The sequence below is a fragment of the Hypanus sabinus genome, chromosome 7 (genome assembly GCF_030144855.1).
Source record: "Hypanus sabinus isolate sHypSab1 chromosome 7, sHypSab1.hap1, whole genome shotgun sequence".
In the NCBI taxonomy this organism is placed as follows: domain Eukaryota; kingdom Metazoa; phylum Chordata; class Chondrichthyes; order Myliobatiformes; family Dasyatidae; genus Hypanus; species Hypanus sabinus.
In genome coordinates, this window is record NC_082712.1 from 105,960,318 (window position 1) to 105,978,117 (window position 17,800).

General features: G+C 41.1%; 1 protein-coding gene across 1 annotated transcript in view; it reads left to right on the forward strand.

Annotated features, from left to right (window-relative positions):
• The window catches only part of LOC132397524 (mucin-6-like), a 262,599-nt gene that overhangs the window by 14,724 nt on the left and 230,075 nt on the right, over window positions 1–17,800 (forward strand). Inside the window, exons 2-4 of the mRNA XM_059976355.1 lie at window positions 560–767; window positions 2,881–3,003; window positions 16,064–16,184. Coding sequence (XP_059832338.1) covers window positions 560–767; window positions 2,881–3,003; window positions 16,064–16,184 — 452 coding nt within the window. The remainder of the gene's footprint in view (window positions 1–559; window positions 768–2,880; window positions 3,004–16,063; window positions 16,185–17,800) is intronic.

The following is a 17,800-nucleotide window of genomic DNA, read 5'->3' on the forward strand; positions in this document are numbered from 1 at the left end:
ATGTAAAGTTAAAGAGGATTATAAGAGAGAGAGTGGGCCTACTGGTATCATTAATGACAAGGCAGAAGATTGTGATGGGCCTCCAAAACAATATTTTGCATATTCCTTTCCATAATTACTTCACAACTTTCAGCAAACATTTCACAAGTGCACTTCCCGTGACATATCGATAACTTGCCTGGTTCATTCTCCAGGATTAAGTCTGGTACAGCTCTATTCCTTGCCAGAATGTCATTGTCCTGGCTCTTAGATTTCTATTCAGTGCACTTTAAAAATTCTACCTCATCAAATGCCTTCACACTAAGATGATCCAGGTTGCTACTGGGACATTAAGACTGTTACTGTTAAAAATCCCTTTTGCTATAGATCTGTTGCTATTTCACCTCTCCTGGAAATGTGGAGACAGGTCTTTATCAACCAGATGCAATATAAGAGCAAGGAGGATTATTATCCTGGGTAGAGGAAAAGCTCTCTGCCCTTTCACAAAACATTAACTTTACTGAACACATTAGATCAATATTGTTTCATCATTTCACATCCTCATTGTATTAACTTACAGGGATCTGTTTGCTCTTCGATGCTGAATAAAGTGGCACCTCTTTGTAAATTACCAAAGAAGAACTATATCATACAGTGTCAGCGTGATCTATACAAGTGCTCTCCCAAGGGAGATGTGAAATGCTCTTGTCAGACCTTGTCAGAATATGCCCGGCAATGCTCCCGGCTTCAGCAGCCAGTTTGTAACTGGAGAAACACTACTTTTTGCTGTAAGTATGTAATATCAATAGCTGTGTGAACCTTGATATAAAATTTGCAATCACAAACAACAGAAAATCTGCAGCTGCTGGAAACCCAAGCCGCACACAAAATGCTGCAGGAACTCTGCTGGCCAGGCAGTATCTCTGGAAAAGATTACAGTCACGGTTTCAGCCCAAAATGTCTACTGTACTCTTTCCATAGATGCAGCCTGGCTTGCTGAGCTCCTCCAGAATTTTGTGTGTGTTGATAACATTTGAAAGGTATTTTTTCATCTGCTTCTGTCTGCATATGCATTTGCACATACTTCCCTTTAAAGATTGACAAATAAGCCAGGGGAGGAGCTGAGTAGACTGAGTTGCACCTGTTGGGGGAGGGGGTAGCTGGGAATTGGTGACATTTCAGGTTGAGACTCACATCAGGACTGACAGTGAAGGGGGAGGTGGCTGGTTATATAGAGGGAGAACAGTGAGATGGGGGCTAGCAGGAGAAAGGTGAAGGACGATGGGCTGAAAGAGCAAAGTGGGGGGAGAGGAGGAATAGAGGAGTAGGAGATAAGGGTAGGGAGTGAGACAAGGAAACAGTAAACAATAGAGGCAGAGGGAGCCTGGTTGGGGTTGAAAGACAAAGTGGAGACAGCTGCCAGAGGAGATGAGCCAGTGCATAAGGTGTTGGACTTAGATAAATATTGAAAGTGTAAGTAAATAAACAAATAAGGTTCCTGCTTGGGGAACTGTTGTCTATTTAATGTTTTGGTAATATTTGGGTAACATTGTAAATATGTTGTTTGATTAAGCATTCTTGTTCTTTTAAATAACTTACTACAGGTGAAATGTTAAAATACATGAATTACACGTATTGAAAAAGTTAGGTCTTTATTCTTTGGAGTGTAGAAGGTTGAGGGGAGACTTGATAGAGGTATTTAAAATTATGAGGGTGATAGATAGAGTTGACGTGAATAGGCTTTTTCCATTGACAGTAGGGGAGATTCAAACAAGAGGTTATGAGTTGAGAGTTAACCATACAACAATTACAGCAGGGAAACAGGCCATCTCGGCCCTTCTAGTCAGTGCCAAATGCTTACTCTCACCTAGTCCCACTGGCCCACACTTAGCCCATAACCCTCCATTCCCTTCCTGTCCATATACCTATCCAATTTTACTTTAAATGACAATACCGAACCTGCCTCTACCACTTCTACTGGAAGCTTGTTCCACACAGCTACCACTCTCTGAAAAAGAAATTCCCCCTCGTGTTACCCTTAAACTTTAGCCCCCTAACTATCAACTCACGTCCTCTTGTTTGAATCTCCCCTACTCTCAACGGAAAAAGCCTATCCATATCAACTCTATCTATCCCCCTCATAATTTTAAATACCTCTATCGTCCCCCCCAACCTTCTACACTCCAAAGAATAAAGACCTAACTTGTTCAACCTGTCTCTGTAACTTAGGTGCTGAAACCCAGGTAACGTTCTAGTAAATCTTCTCTGTACTCTCTCTATTTTGTTGACATCTTTCCTATAATTCGGTGACCAGAACTGTACACAATACTCCAAATTTGGCCTCACCAAGGCCTTGTACAATTTCAACATTACATCCCAACTCCTGTGCTCAATGCTCTGATTTATAAAGGCCAGCATACCAAAATAAGTTAAGGGGCAAAAGGTTAGGGGTAACACAAGGGGGAACTTCTTTACTCAGAGAGTGGTAGCTGTGTGGAACGAGCTTCCAGTAGAAGTGGTAGAGGCAGGTTTGATATTGTCATTTAAAGTAAAATTGGATAGGTATATGGACAGGAAAGGAATGGAGGGTTATGGGCTGAGTGCAGTTCGGTGGAACTAGGTGAGAGTAAGCGTTCAGCACAGATTAGAAGGGCTGAGATGGCCTGTTTCCATGCTGTAATTGTTATACAGTTATATGGTTACATGTCATAACACTACCACGTAATACGTACACACCCCTTGTAAAATTTACAGAAAGTTAGACCTTCATTTTTGAGTTACAAAGCAGAACAGTATTTTAAAAATGAACCCGAAACAACTAGCTAACTGTTGAAGCACGGCGAGATGCAGTAAGATTGCATATGGCAAATACAATGATAATTGAATCCATTTTTATTTCAGCTCCTTTACCTTGTCTGGGAAATCAAATATACCAGGAATGTGGATCTCCCTGCTTATCGACTTGCTCAAATCCACAGACCACTTGTGACAGTTATGGCACATATGGCTGTTTCTGCCCTCCAGGTAAACATGCTGAAATCAGTGGCTAGAGATTTTTCAAACACGTCATGCAGAAGGAAAGAGTTACTCGTTTAATTCATTAGGGATGCAGAATCAAAAAGGGTAGCAAATACAGCACGCAGTGTTATATTTCAATGCATGGAGTTTATCATGCAGGTCAATTGGGAAGATCAGGTTGGTAATGGATCTCAAGAGAGTGAGTTTGTTGAATGCCTGAGAGATGGCTTTTTAGAGCAGTTTGTCGTTGAGCCTACTAGGGAACAGCTATACTGTATTGGGTGTTACATAATGAACCGGAGGTGATTAGGGAGCTTAAGGTAAAAGAGCCCTTTGGAGCCAGTGATCACAATATGATTGAGGTCAACTTGAAATTTGATATGGAGAAAGTAAAGTCTGATGTAGCAATATTTCAGCGGAGTAAGGGAAATTACAGTGGTATGAGAGAGGAGATGGCCAAAGCAAATCAAAAGGAGCAGCTGACAGGGATATCAGCAGAGCAGCAATGGTGTGAGTTTCTGGGAAAAATGAGGAAGGTGCAGGACAGATGTATTCCAAAAGTGAAGAAATACTCAAATAGCAAAATAGTACAACCAGGGCTGACAAGGGAAGCCAAAGCTAATGTAAAAACAAAAGAGGGGGCATACAACAAAGCAAAAATTAGTGGGAAGATAGAGGATTGGAAAGCTTGTAAAAACCTACAGAGAGCAACTAGAAAAATCATTAGAAGGGAAAAGATGAAATATGAAAGCAAGCCAGCAAATTATATCAAAGTGGATAGGAGAAGCCTTTTCAAGTATGTTAAAAAAAAAGAAATGAGAGTGGACATAGGACCGCTAGAAAATGAGACATGAGAAATAGTAGCGGGGTACAAGGAGATGGCTGATGAACTAAATATTGTTTTGCATCAGTCTTCACTGTGGAAGACACTAGCAGTGTGCCAGATGTTGCAATGTGTGAAGGAAGTAGGTGCAGTTACTATGACAAGGAAGAAGGTGCACAAAAAGCTGAAAGGTTACATAAGTCATCTAGATAAGATGAACTGCACCCTAGGGTTCTGAAAAAGATAGCGTTAGAGCAGGGGTCACCAACCTTTTTTGCACCGTGGATTGACTTAATAATGACAATATTCTTGTGGACCAGCCAACGGGTGTGGGGAGGGCGGGTGTTAATCACGACTGGAATATAGCTGATATGTCAACTATAAGTCACTTATAAGTGGCTAATACACTCAATTTCATTTCTGAAAGGGTTTATCTAACAAATTTAATATTAAATACACTGCGCATATTTTTCTTGCATGAATATAGTGTTAAGTCAATTATAACTCACTTATAAGTCAATAGCATCATAACATTTTAAGTAATGTTTGGATATTAAACACACAACGCATACCGTATATTCCAGGGTATAAGCCCCCCACCCAATTTCAAGGTTAGAAAAGTGATTTTTTCATGTTACATTTGTATAGGCCAACCTCTTTTGTAGAGGTTTTTGATTTAACCAGAAACAATCACAAGATCTCACATGCCGGTACTCAGCTTTGCTGGATCTGGACCCTGGAAATTTTGTGAACTAGTATCTACTAAAAAAAAAACAGGCCTACACATTGTAGAGCATTTTAGGCAAATTCTTAATAAATAAATCAGGGAAGGAAATTTTGGATTAGGTCTCCAATGGAGAAGAATGCTCTGAAATGTAACCCCCGTGAAACCACTTAGTGCTCATCGTAATCTCGTTAAAACATAACACGGGGTGGCGGGATCAGTACGTGTACTTAGTATTGAGTTTGCAACTGCCATGTATAAAAGATTAAAACAAATGCGATATGATGCTGACTTCAAGCTGAAGGTTGTTGATTTTGCTAAAAGAACGAATAATTCTGCAGCTGCTAAGAAGTTTAGTGTAAACGAGAGAGTAAGAGAGTGGAGAAATGCAGAGGACACGCTGAGGGAAATGCCATAGACGAAATGTACAAACTGCAGGAAAACATGCCAGTGGCCAGAACTGGAAAAAAAAGTTTTATTGTTACATTGTTACCAGAGAAATCATTTGAGTTCAAGCATTGAAATGGGATGAAAAACACCATGAGGTCAGCGAAAATTTCAAAGCTACGCGAAGTTGGTGCACCTGATTTATGAATAGATGTGATCTTGTGTTGACACAAAAACAAAGATTGCTCAGAAAATTCCCACGTGGTGTTGTTTACGTTCAAGAACGCTGCTGGATGGACGAAGCGGGTTGCTTGAAGTGAGTTAAAGAGGTGTGGCGTCGACGTCCTGAAGGTGTCAGGAAGGAAAAGTCGCTTCTTGTCTGGGACATGTTCAAAGTGCACTTGTCAGGTGAGACAAAAGCAGCATAGAAAGCTGAAAATAAGGACATTGCAGTCATCCCTGGTGGTTTGATGTCCGTGCTTCAGCCACTAGATGTGAGTTTAAACAAACCAAAGAATTCATGCGTCGAAATTGGAACCAATTTGACTCAACAACAGCCAATAAATACGACCTGTCTTCCATATATTCATTTTTCCAAAGTTGGCACGCTCTGTATAAGCCGACCCCCTAATTCTAGGACCAAAATTTGGGGCAAAATTCTCGGCTTATACACCAGAATTTATGGTATTTTCCTCATATGAACATATAAAATCATTGCAACACACCAGTGAGAGGACAAGGTATGGGCTGGAGGTCCCCGTACTGGGGCTGTGGCGGTCGCAGTCCGGAGAGAGTGACCAACCAAGTGAGGAGTGCCTGCCCCCCCTGTAGGTAATTGACAAAAGTTTGGCTGAAGGGATGACTTTCAGTAGATCGCAGCAAGGTAGCTGCTCTGCTACTTAATGAAACCCTGAGCCCGAATTAGATCGTCTGTGAATATTTTAGCACCAGGTTCTCCATGAATACTCGGTGTGCTAAACAGGTTTAGAGGCGGCATCCATCTGTCCACACTCCAGGCCAGTAGCAACGGCACTTCTCGCCTCCACACGAGGCGGCTGGTTACCCAAGGCCAACCAGTGATCCCTGGCGCTACTGCGTTTAGGTGACTGATGACCTCGCCTGGGTAATTAATTCGTGTGCGTTCAAGTTCAACAGTGGGCATGACAGGGAATGAGGAAAGGTGCAACTGACTCATATCATTTCATATCGCCAAATCATATTGTTTCCTCGCGGCCTGGTAATACATGCTTTGCAGCCCGGTAGTTGGGGACTACTGCGTTAGAGATTGTGAAGGCTTTAGCGATGATCTTTCAAAAATCATTGGACTCTGCATGGTGCCAGAGGACTGAAAAATTGCAAATGATACTCTGCTCTTTAAGAAAGGAGGAAGGTAGCAGAAAGGAAATTGTAGACCAGTTAGCCTGACAGTGGTAGGTAAGATGTTGGAGCCAATTGTTAAGGATGAGGTTACAGAGTACTTAGTGACACAGGACAAAATAGTACAAAGTCAGCATGGTTTCCTTCGCAGAAAATCCTGCCAGACAAACCTGTTGGAATTCTTTGAGATTACAAGTAGTATCGATAAAGGGGGTATATTTGGTATCAATATATCTGGACTTTCAGGCTTTTGACAAGGTGCCACACATGAGGCTGCTTACCAAGTTAAGAGCCCATGGTACTACAGGAAAGTTACTGGCATGGTTAGAGCATTGGCCGATTGGTAGGAGACAGCAAGTGGAAATTAAAGGATCCATTTCTGGCTGGCTGCCAGTGACTAGTGGTGTTTCTCAGAAGTCGGTGTTGGGACTGCTTCTTTTTTCTGCTGTATGTCAATGATTTTGATGATAGAATAGATGGCTTTGTTGCCAAGTTTGCAGATGGTACAAAGATTGGTGGAGGGGCAGGTAGTGTGGAGGAAAGAGCTAGGCTGCAGAAGGATTTAGTCAGATTAGTAGAATGGGCATGAAAGTGGCAAATGAAATATAATGTTGGAAAATGAATGGTCATGCTCTTTGGCAGTAGAAATAAATGTACATAAATTCTCCTAGACTACAGAAGAAATTACAACCAATTAACTTCAATGGTGATACATTATTAGATCTTAGAACACAGAACAGCACAATACACAAAGTTGTGCCAACATTTTACTCCAAATCAGTCTAACCTGTCTCTCCTATATTGGTAATAACCCTCCATGTGCCCATTAAGGAGCAGTATAAACCCTCAGTTTGAAAAGAAACCATATAACCATATAGGGTGAATATAGGGTGAATGTGCCTTATGCATTGAAGATGATGTGATGGAAGGACAATCTTTTCAGACCCATTACATCCCTTGGATAGCAAGTTAAGCCTAGCTATCTTCAGTTGCTCTGTCAGTGATCTATGCACACAGTGGGTGTGTGGAAATGAAGTAGTTCACTGATGATTCTGTCATGGTCCGGTCCGTTGATTCCTCATTTCAGTTAATTTCCTTTTCCCCGTGTTCTACCGGGCACCTGATTCTCATCTGAACTGGCAGCATAAAAACTCCTGCTTACACCTACTCAGTGCTGAATTGTCACCTCAGCCAGAGTGACAATGCATGTTCTGGGCCGCTGAGAATAGTGGACTCTAAGTTGCTTCTGGAATTCTGTTGTCTTATGTCCAGCTGAGGACTGCAAGCTGTTTGCCGCTCCTCCGAGTCAAGATACGAATTGTCTGTCGATTGTTTGGTTTTGTCATTTCGTGTCCAGCTGAGTATTGCAGGCTGTTTCGCCGCTACTCCGAACCAAGATATGAATTGTCTGTCATTATTTGGCTTTGTCGTCTTGTGTCCAGCTGAGAATTGCAGGCCATTTGCCGCTCCTCCGAGTCAAGATATGAATCGTCTATCGTTGCTTGGTTTTGTCGTTATAAGTCCAAGTCCCAGCTCTGTGTCCAAGGTTCAAGTCCTAGCTTTGTGTCCAAGGTTCAAGTCCTGGCTCTGAGTCCAAGTCAAGTCCAAGTCCAGGGTCCGAGTCCAAGTCAAGTCCAAGTCCATCTCTGTGTCCAGACTCCATGTCAAGATCCCTCCTGTTTGCTGTGCAACTTTCAAATCCATGTAAGAGTTCTAACCCAATCTCTGTGCCTGTGTTCTGCACTTGGGTCCGCTCCAGCCACTCATTGCAACAGATTACTTGTTCACCATTCCTCAGGAAGCAGCTCATGCTCACAAGCAGCTGGATCAGAACATGATCCAAGATTGCCTTCAGAAGTACCAGATATCATACATGTAAGAGGTGTGGGACTTCAGGCCTCTGCTCTGTATTGTATTGTGCTGTGGGTTTTCTATTTCTATGCTCTTCTTGCCCAATGGTAGCTGAGAGATGTTATAGCCTGAACAGTTCGATATTTGGCAATAGATGTTACCTTTTTGTGGCAGTGCCTCATGTAGGTATTTTTAATGGTTGACAGGCATATGCCCTTGATGTATTGGGCTGTGTGCACTACTCCCTGGAGATTCTTAAATTCCTGTGAATTAACATTGTAATACCAGGTCATGATACAATCAGGCATATGGCCAATATCGTCAGTGTGATCAATACTGGCTCCCTTCCTCTTTTCTTATCCCTCATGAAGATCATGAAACTAAGTACATTATCCTACTCCTCTTTGAGTCATATTTCCTATATTTGAGATACCACCTGTCTGTTCCTTCAATCTCCCAAAAGGTTCCTATATTCTGCATGTAGAGACCATTAGGAAAAGACAGACACATTGAGTAATCTATTTTCTGAACTGTGTTTGTTGGTATTGAACCTGTACCAAGATACAGGGAAGTGCATGCTGTTCATACAGATCAGATTATTCCACAGAGCACTGAGTAAGAACAAAGGAAAACACCAGCAATGCAGAATAAAGCGTGCTGTAGAGAAAACATAAAGTGCAAGATCATGATGTGTGAAGTCAAGAATCCAAATAATTGTACAAGTGGTCCATTCAATAGTCTGCTAAATTGTTATTGAACCTGACAGTAATTACTCTCAGGCCTTTCCCAAAGCTCAAACTCCTATTCCCAGATAAAGCCCATTTAAATTCTTCCCAACAGTACTGGCTCCCAGGTCTCAGTTTCCAACTGCTCCTTATGACACAAGAATGAAGTCTCCTTTGTGTGTCATCACTCAGCTGCAAGTTCACTTGTGAGTATATTGGTGGATAGGAGTTCCTGCTCTCAAGCTCTTTCCTAGCTCCTTAAATTATACCTGCAGGACCTCATTTGCACATAACAGATGAGTGATACTAATACTATAATTACAGAAGGCAGGTGTGAAATATTGAATGGCTGTAGGCTTTTAAACTGAAAATGGGTAAAACACAGATCCAAGTGAAATATCATCGTGGCTACTTCAAGCAAAAGGAAGGAAATTACAGAGGGTTTGACTACAACGTTTAAATTCTAGACTACAGAAGAAATTGCAACCAATTAACTTCAATGGAGATAAATTATTATAATAGATCTTAGAACATAGAATAGTACAATACACAATGTTTTGCCAACATTTTACTCCAAATCAGTCTAACTCTTCTCTCCTACATAGGCAATAACCCTCCATGTGCCCATTAGGGAGCAGTATAAACTCTCGTTTGAAAAGAAAAGGCTAATAAGGGACAGTCAACATGGCCTTTTAAGGGATGATCCTGACTGACAACTTGATTGAACTTGTTGAGGAGATAACAACATTGTACAAAGAGGCCAGTCATTTTCATGCTGCATTTAGCAAGGCTTTTCACAGGCTGTACAAGAAAGTACAACCCCATGGTATTGAAGGGAGGGATGAATTAGATGTCAAAATGACTCGGAAGTAATGGATGTAATGGATTATACTAGCATGGATAGAAGATTGAATGACTAGCTGGAGGCAAAGAGTCGGAATAAAGGGGGCCTGTTCTGGTTGGCTACTTAGTGACCAGTGGTGTTTTGCAAGGATTGCTATTGGGACTGTTTCTTTTCATGTTATATGTCAATGATTTTGATGAAATTAATGGCTTTGTGGTCAAGTTTGCCAGATAGGTGGAAGGGCAGGAAAGGTTGAGAAAACAAGGTGTCTGCAGACAGATTGGGAGAATGGGCAAAGAAGTGGCAGATGGAATACATATTTCGGGAATTCACTTGTATGGTTATTCACTTCAGTAAAAGGAGTAAAGGCATAGACTATTATTTAAATGGAGAGAAAATTAAAAAATCGGAGGTGCAAAGGGACTTGAGAGTCCTTGACCAGGATTCCCTAAAGGTTAACTTGCAAGTTGAGTCAGTGGTAACAAAGGCAAATGTGATGTTAGCAGTCATTTCAAGAGGACTAGAATATAAAGGCAGGGATATGATGCTAAGAGTTTATGAGGCATTGGTCAGACTACACTTGAATATTGTAGCAATTTTAGGCCTCTCATCTAAGAAAAGGTGTGCTTGCACTGAAGAGAGTCTAGAGGATGACAGCTGAGTGGTTTAGCTCTGCTCCTTTGTCTTTTGGTCTCATGGCAATGTTGCATCTGAAAGCCAGGTCTATGAGGCTCAAGACTCACTTTCTTCCCTCTGCGGTATTCATTTATGACCTAGATCCAAGTGAATGGGCAATATATTTATAGGGCATCTTCCTCAGCATGGCTGAAGGGCTTGTTCAGTGCTATATGCCTCCATAAGTTGGTGTTAATACAAAGCCAGTTGACAATGAGTTGGAAAGCTTTAGACTGCTGGAAGCTTCAAGTGATCGGGTCATTTGGGCAAAATGATTTTAATTTGAAGGTGACCATGTTGGACCTTCTCAAATCCCACTCAACATGGATGTTCTCCCCTCTCCCCCCATTCCATTGGGCAGAAGATACAAATGTCTGAAAACACATACCACCAGGCTCAGGGACAGTTTCCACTCCACTGTTCAAAGTACAAAGTACATATACTATGTACAACCTTAACATTTAATTCTTACAGGCAGCAGAAAAGCAAAGAAACCCAGTAGAACTGATTAAAAAGACCATCAAACACCCAAGGTGTGAAAAAAGAACAAATCCTGCAAACAATAAAAAAGTGGTCAAATAACACACAGGACTAAAGTTTACAAAAGTGAGTTCACAGCTATGAAGACTGCTGGACCAGGAGCCTGTTATTTGCAGTACACAACCTCAGTGTATTGCAGAGACCAGTAAACCTTGTGGAGCAATAAGCAAAACAGCATCCCTCACCCCAGGCCCTGACATCCAACCTTTTCAATCTGGCCTTGCAATTAAATTGGCCGAATATCAGCTCATTCCTTGCTGTCAGGCCTGGACGCCAGCGCCTTGACTTCACTCAAACCCAATGGACTGCACCATCAAGACTCCTTCGAGTCATTAAGACATTAGTCTTAATGTTATAAGACTATTGATTGGTCCCTAGTACAATTATTTGATCTGTATGAACAGTATACAAGACAAGCTTTTCACTGTACCTTGGTACACGTGACAATAAAAAATTCCAAGTTCAATTCCAAAAAGAGGAAAACAATATGAGGGGCACTGATGGCTGCTTAAGAAAATTTTCATCTGATGATATATTTTAGCTGCAGAAGTAAAATGATCTTTGCTGTTGTAGCTCAGCTGTGTTGTTAAATCCTTACAGGAAAGACATAAAGGTTATGAAGACAGTACGGAGGAGATTTGTCAGGAAGCTGCATGGATTAGGGAGCAAATGCAGAATAAACAAACTTGGGTTGATTTTTTCTGAAGCAGAAGGGAGATCTGATAGGTTATGAAAGATATATGGTGTCAATAAAAAGTAGTCACCCCCCTGGAAGATTTCATGCTTTATTGTTTTACAATATTGAATCATAGCGGATCTAATTTGGATTTGTTGACACTGATCAACAGAAAACAACTCTTACATGTCAAAGTGAAAACAAAAGCTTACAAAGTGATCTAAATTAATTACAAATATAAAATGCAAAATTTTTGATTATATAAGCATTCACCTCATTTAATAAGACACACCAAATCATCAGTGGTGCAGCCAATTGATTTTAGAAGATACATAATTAGTTTAAATGGAGATCTGTTTTAGGAGACCTGTGTGCAGCCAAGGTGTTTCAATTGATTGTAGTAAAAATACACCTGTATTTGGAAGGTCCATCTGCTGGTGAAAGAGTATCCTGGCAAAAACTACACCATGAAGACAAAAGAATACTCTAAGTAACTCCACAAATCTCATCCAGTCTGCTGGCACATGGTCCATATCCCTCCATTCCTTTCACTTTTCTATGCTTCTTAAATACCTGTCATATCTGTCTCTACCCTGACTAAGTATTCCTGGCAACTATCATTCTCTTCATAAAAATCTTGGCCCAAACATCTCCTTTGAACTTAACCCTTCTCACTTTAAGTGCACGCTCTTTAGTATTAGGCATTTGACTCTGGATGAGATACTGGCTGTCCACTCTATGTACAGTGCCTATAAAAAGTATTCTCCCCTTTGGTAGTTTTCATGCTTATTGTTTTACAGCACTGAATCACAATGGACTGAATTCGGCTTTTTTGACACAAATCAACAGAAAAAGACTCTTTCATGTCAAAGTTAAAACAGATCTCTACAAAGTGATCTAACGTATACAAATATAAAACACAAAATAATTGATTGCATAATTACTCACCCCCTTCAAGTCAGTATTTAGTAGATGTACTTTTGGCAGCAATTACAGCCTTGAGTCTGTGTGGGTAAATCTCTATTAGCTTTGCACATCTGGTCTCTGCAATTTTCTCTATTCTTCTTTACAAAACTGTGATTGTCTGGGGGTCATTGAGTGAACAGCCTTTTCAAGTCCAACCACAAATTCTCAATTGGACCGAAGTCTGAACTCCGAGTCCACTAGAGGACATTAATTTTGTTGTTTTTAAGCCATTCCTGTATAACTTTGGCTTTATGCTTGGGTTCATTGTCTTCTCAGAAAACAAATCTTCTCCCAACTCACAGTTCTCTTGCAAACTGCATCAAGTTTTCCTCCAGGATTTCCCTGTATTTTGCTGTATTCATTTTACCCTCTACCTTTACAAGCCTTCTGGGGTCTTTGCAATGAAGCATCCCCACGGCATGATACAGCCACCACCGTGCTTCAAGGGAGGGATGCTGTGAGGAGTTTGGCTTATGCCAAACATAGCGTTTAGTCTGATGAACAAAAAGCTCAATTTTGGTTTCATCAGACCATTGAACCATCTTCCAGCTGACTTTAGAGACTCCCACATGCCTTCTGGCAAACTCTAGCTGAGATTTTATGTGAGGTTTTTATCAACAGTGGCTTTCTCTTTAAAACTCTCCCATAAAGTTCCGAGTTGTATGCGCAGTCTCTCCCATCTCAGCCACTGAAGTTTGTAACTTCTCCAGAGTTGTCATCGGTCTCTTGGTGGCCTCCCTCACTAGTCCCCTTCTTGCACAGCCACGCAGTTTAATTACTCTGTCACAAGATGGTGAGCCAAAGGCCCTGTTCCTGTCTGTATTGTTCTCTGCTCAAAGATGACCCTATACTTTCTGTAAACAGACAGCTCAGATATGTTGATATTTGTAAGAGTCATAAAGTCATGGAATGACTCAGGCATGGAGTCTTTATTAAAGTGTGTGAGCACTATTGCCATGTAGGGGTTAGACACATCTCCTCATCATGGTTCCAACATTCCTAGACCTTTTTCCCATGAAATCTCACGAGGATATTATACTTCAGATGATTCTCTGGAATTGAGCAGAACAAGCAGTCTCCTTTTGTACAGCTACACATACAGTTGTTTAGCTGCAGTAATTTCATGCAGCTATCCGCTCCCTCTGAGTATTATTTCAATAGGAAATGAGATGGTTTAAAAATACAAATAAAGATAAATAAATGGAGGAATGTGGAGTGTGAGCACATCTTTAGAGGCAGCACATCACATCAGTGACCTGAGGAAGGTATATAGGAAGCTTCCTATATGCAGAGAAATAGAGTGTGGAAGCAGGGGTTCAGAGGTGGAATTGTGAACACATGCAGATTGATACTGTTTACCATGTCATAGGAAATATGTGATTACACCAAAAAGGACATAATGATTGACAGGGGTATATAGCACTCTGGAGGCCTGAAACAGGTCCATCCCATTTACTTTACTGAACTTAGTAGAGTTCATAATCATGGGATGTAGATTTAAATTAATTGGTAGGAGATTTTATATAAAGATGATGGGTATTATTTTAACACTGAATGTGTCTGGGGTCCAGAATACATGGCCTGAGAAGGTGGGAGAGGCAGAAACTGCCATCATGTTGAGCTGGTGCTCAGGATGTATACCTGTGACTTGCAGGACTGCAGACACGGCGCTGAGATGGTGGGAAGCTAGTGACTTAGTCGTTCACTATAGGCTGCCACAGTTATTCCATCTGTGATTCTGTGATCGCTGTCTTGTGAGGGACTATTAGAAATGGGCAATAAGTGCCTAAAATATCCACTATTAAGCTTTGTAGACCTGGCTTCTGAATTTTCTGGCACTGAAGGAGGAGTTATTGTGTCACATAGACTCTTTGGCCCAACTTGTCCACGCTGGCCAAGGTTCCCATCTAAGCCAATCCTATTTTCCAATGGTTGGCCCTTATACTGTGCCACTAAACCTTTCTCACCCTTGTACCTGTGCAAAGTGCCCTTTAAATATTGTCAATGGATCTACCTCAACCACTTTCTCACAGCTCATCCCCCTATACCGATCACCTCTCAGTGAAAAAGTTGTCCCTCAAGTTCCTATTAAATCTCTTTCTTCTCAATTTAAACCAATACCTTCTAGTTCTTGATTTTCCCCACACTGGGGAAAAAGATGAAGTGCATTCACCCAATCTGCATCCTCATGAATTTATACAGCTGTAAATCAACACCCTGCATTTTCCTACAGTCTAATGATTGAAATCCCAACCTGCCCTACTCAGTCCTTCAATTCTTGGCAACATCCTCATAAATCTTCTTTGCAATCTTTCCAGCTTAAAGGAATCTTTCATAGAACATGGTGAACAAAACTGAATACAATATTCCAAATGGGGACTTGTACAACTGCAATATAGCATCCCAGCCTCTGTACTCAGTGAAGGCCAATGTACCATCAGTCTTTTTCAGCATTTGTGACACCACTTTCAAAGAATTATGCACTTGTATTCTTTGGTCTCTTATTTTACAGCACAACCCCAGGGCTCAACTGTTTACTATGCAAATCCCACCCTGATTTGCCATTCAAAAGTTCAATAACTCACACTTATTTGAATTAAACTCCATTTGGTTCTCCTCAGCCCACTTACCCAGCCAATCAAGATCCCTTTGTAAATCCTGACAGCCAACTTCACTGTCAATGATACCACCTTAGATTTATCTGCAGCTTACTAACCATGTCCTGTATATTCTCATCCTAATCATTAATGTAGATGACAAATAGGAATGGGCCAGCACTGACCCCTGGACAACACCACCAGTTACGAGCATCCAGTCTGACAAACAGCCTTCAAGCAATACCTTCTGCTTCCTACCATCAAGCCATTGTGTATCCAATTAGCCAGCTCTCGCAAGATCCCATGTGATCCCAGAGCAACCTGCCAAGTGGAATCTTAAAGAACACAAGAAATACAAGTTGGAGTTGGCTATTTGGCCTATTGACTTTTCTCCACCATTCAATAAGATCATGGCTGATCTGGCGGTGGACACAACCCACCTAACTGTCTTTTCCCCATAGCCTTTAGTTCCTTGCTATGCAAAAATCTGTCAAACTGTGTCTTAGATATCTTTAATGATGTAACCTGTACTGCTTCCTGCACAGAAAATTCCACAGATCATTACTGTCTGGGAAATGCAGTTTCCCCTCATTTACGTCCGAACTGTATTTTCTGAATTTGGGGCTATGTTTGCAGTAATTGCTTTCGTGAAAAAGTGTGATTAATAAAGTAATTAAAAGTTGTGTCTGCTGCCGGAAAGTTGTCATTGTGGTTAACCAGTACCATCATACACTGGAACTACTATCTCACTGTTAGTTAGGTAATTGCATTCAAAATGATAGTGTATGTTAGCCAGCACATCACAATAACTGACTGTACACAATATACTGAGGTGTGGTCAAGATGTGACCTTAATGGAGAGTCTGTTTTGTGTCTCCCAGGAACCTTTCTTGATGATATTTCTGCTAATAACAGATGTGTTCCTTTGAGTCACTGCCCATGTGCTCTAAATGGAAAAGTTTACACTCCTGGAGATTCTGTTAATTCATCGTGCAAAGCCTGGTAAGGAAAATAATTAATGTGTCCTGCTAATCATATTCCTGTACCTGTACTGGTCTCTGCTGTTCCTTTGGATTCATCAGCTGCATGAAGATAGGGAGCCTGCTGCATGGACAACTGATAGCTCTCTATATTGTACTGCCCTGGCTTGTGCATACATTGACAGCTAGGATGCAACATCAATGGTTGACCCAACCAATGGAAGGGTTCCAACTATTCTTGGATTAGTTTATTTGACTCTAGGAGGCAGAGTTTATGATGTTCATAGGATTAGATGTTTCCCTTCAGTTGACTGGCACTTTTTCTGCTGTTGCCAGAATTAGCACTTCCTCTACAAGTTCCAGCCACTTACACTGCATCAAATGAGTAAGAACAGTTATACTCAAAAAAAACTTACAGTTATGCTGCTGCTGCTGTTGTAATATTGTTTAAACTTGGACTTAATATAATGCCATGAACTAAAACCCCCCCATAACATTGTTCATGTATAATTACTGGAAGAGCAAAACCCATTACCTTGTTTGTTGTGCCTGTGTATCTTTGCATATATGATGTTTTTATTGTTCAAGTTTAATAGTCATTCAATCAAACAGAAATACCCCATGGATACAGCCAAACAAAATAGTGTTACTCTGGGGTCAAGGTGCAAAACACTGTACCAACAGTCACACACAGCACAAGGCACATACAAGATATCAGTAAATATACAGTCACTCAAAATACTATAGTCCAAATCCCTGAGTCCATAAATGTTGCAACAGTCTGCAGTTGAATGTAATACAGCTTGCTTTCCACCAAGCGAACACTAGAGAGCAACACCAATGGCAGTCTGGATGTCGCATCACACTGCCTCTGGCATCAGCTGTCCTGGACACACTATGGCTTGAGGCCGAGTGCATGTTGCTCCCCCTGCTGCCTGTCTCTCCAATTGCATTCCACATTACCAAAGTCCAGCAGTGCCTTGTGATCCTAAGAAAGTACTTGGTAGGCTACACTCCACCTTCATGCACTGATGCCTCTCTGTAGCAAGCATCATCACGGTAGCCTAAGTCCAGATACTTCAGTTTCTCTGCCAACAACCAACTCACTGATGGAATAGATCTCCAGTACTTTAAGTTCTAAATGTCCAGCAGGGACTTGCAATCATAGAAAATATGCTTTAAAAAGATAATAACATTCCTGGTTGGCCCTGCAGAAGCTGTTGTATCCATGCGTGGTGCCACTTTACTGGAAATATTTGAATGCTTTGTTCACTGATTCACATGGGACAAAACTGTCTGCCTCTGGAGAACACAACTATACACTATCCTGAAATTCATCTTCTTGGGGGCATTCCCAGTAAATACAAATAAACACAATATAAACAATGAAAGAACTGTACACAAAGACAAGTAGCCAATGATCAAAAGACAACAAATTGTGTAACTACAAAAACAAAAAATAACAATAGACAATAGATAGACAATAGACAATAGGTGCAGAAGTAGACCATTTGGCCTTTCGAGCCTGCACCGCCATTCTGAGATCATGGCTGATCATCTACCATCAATACCCGGTTCCTGCCTTGTCCCCATATCCCTTGATTCCCCGATCCATAAGATACCTATCTAGCTCCTTCT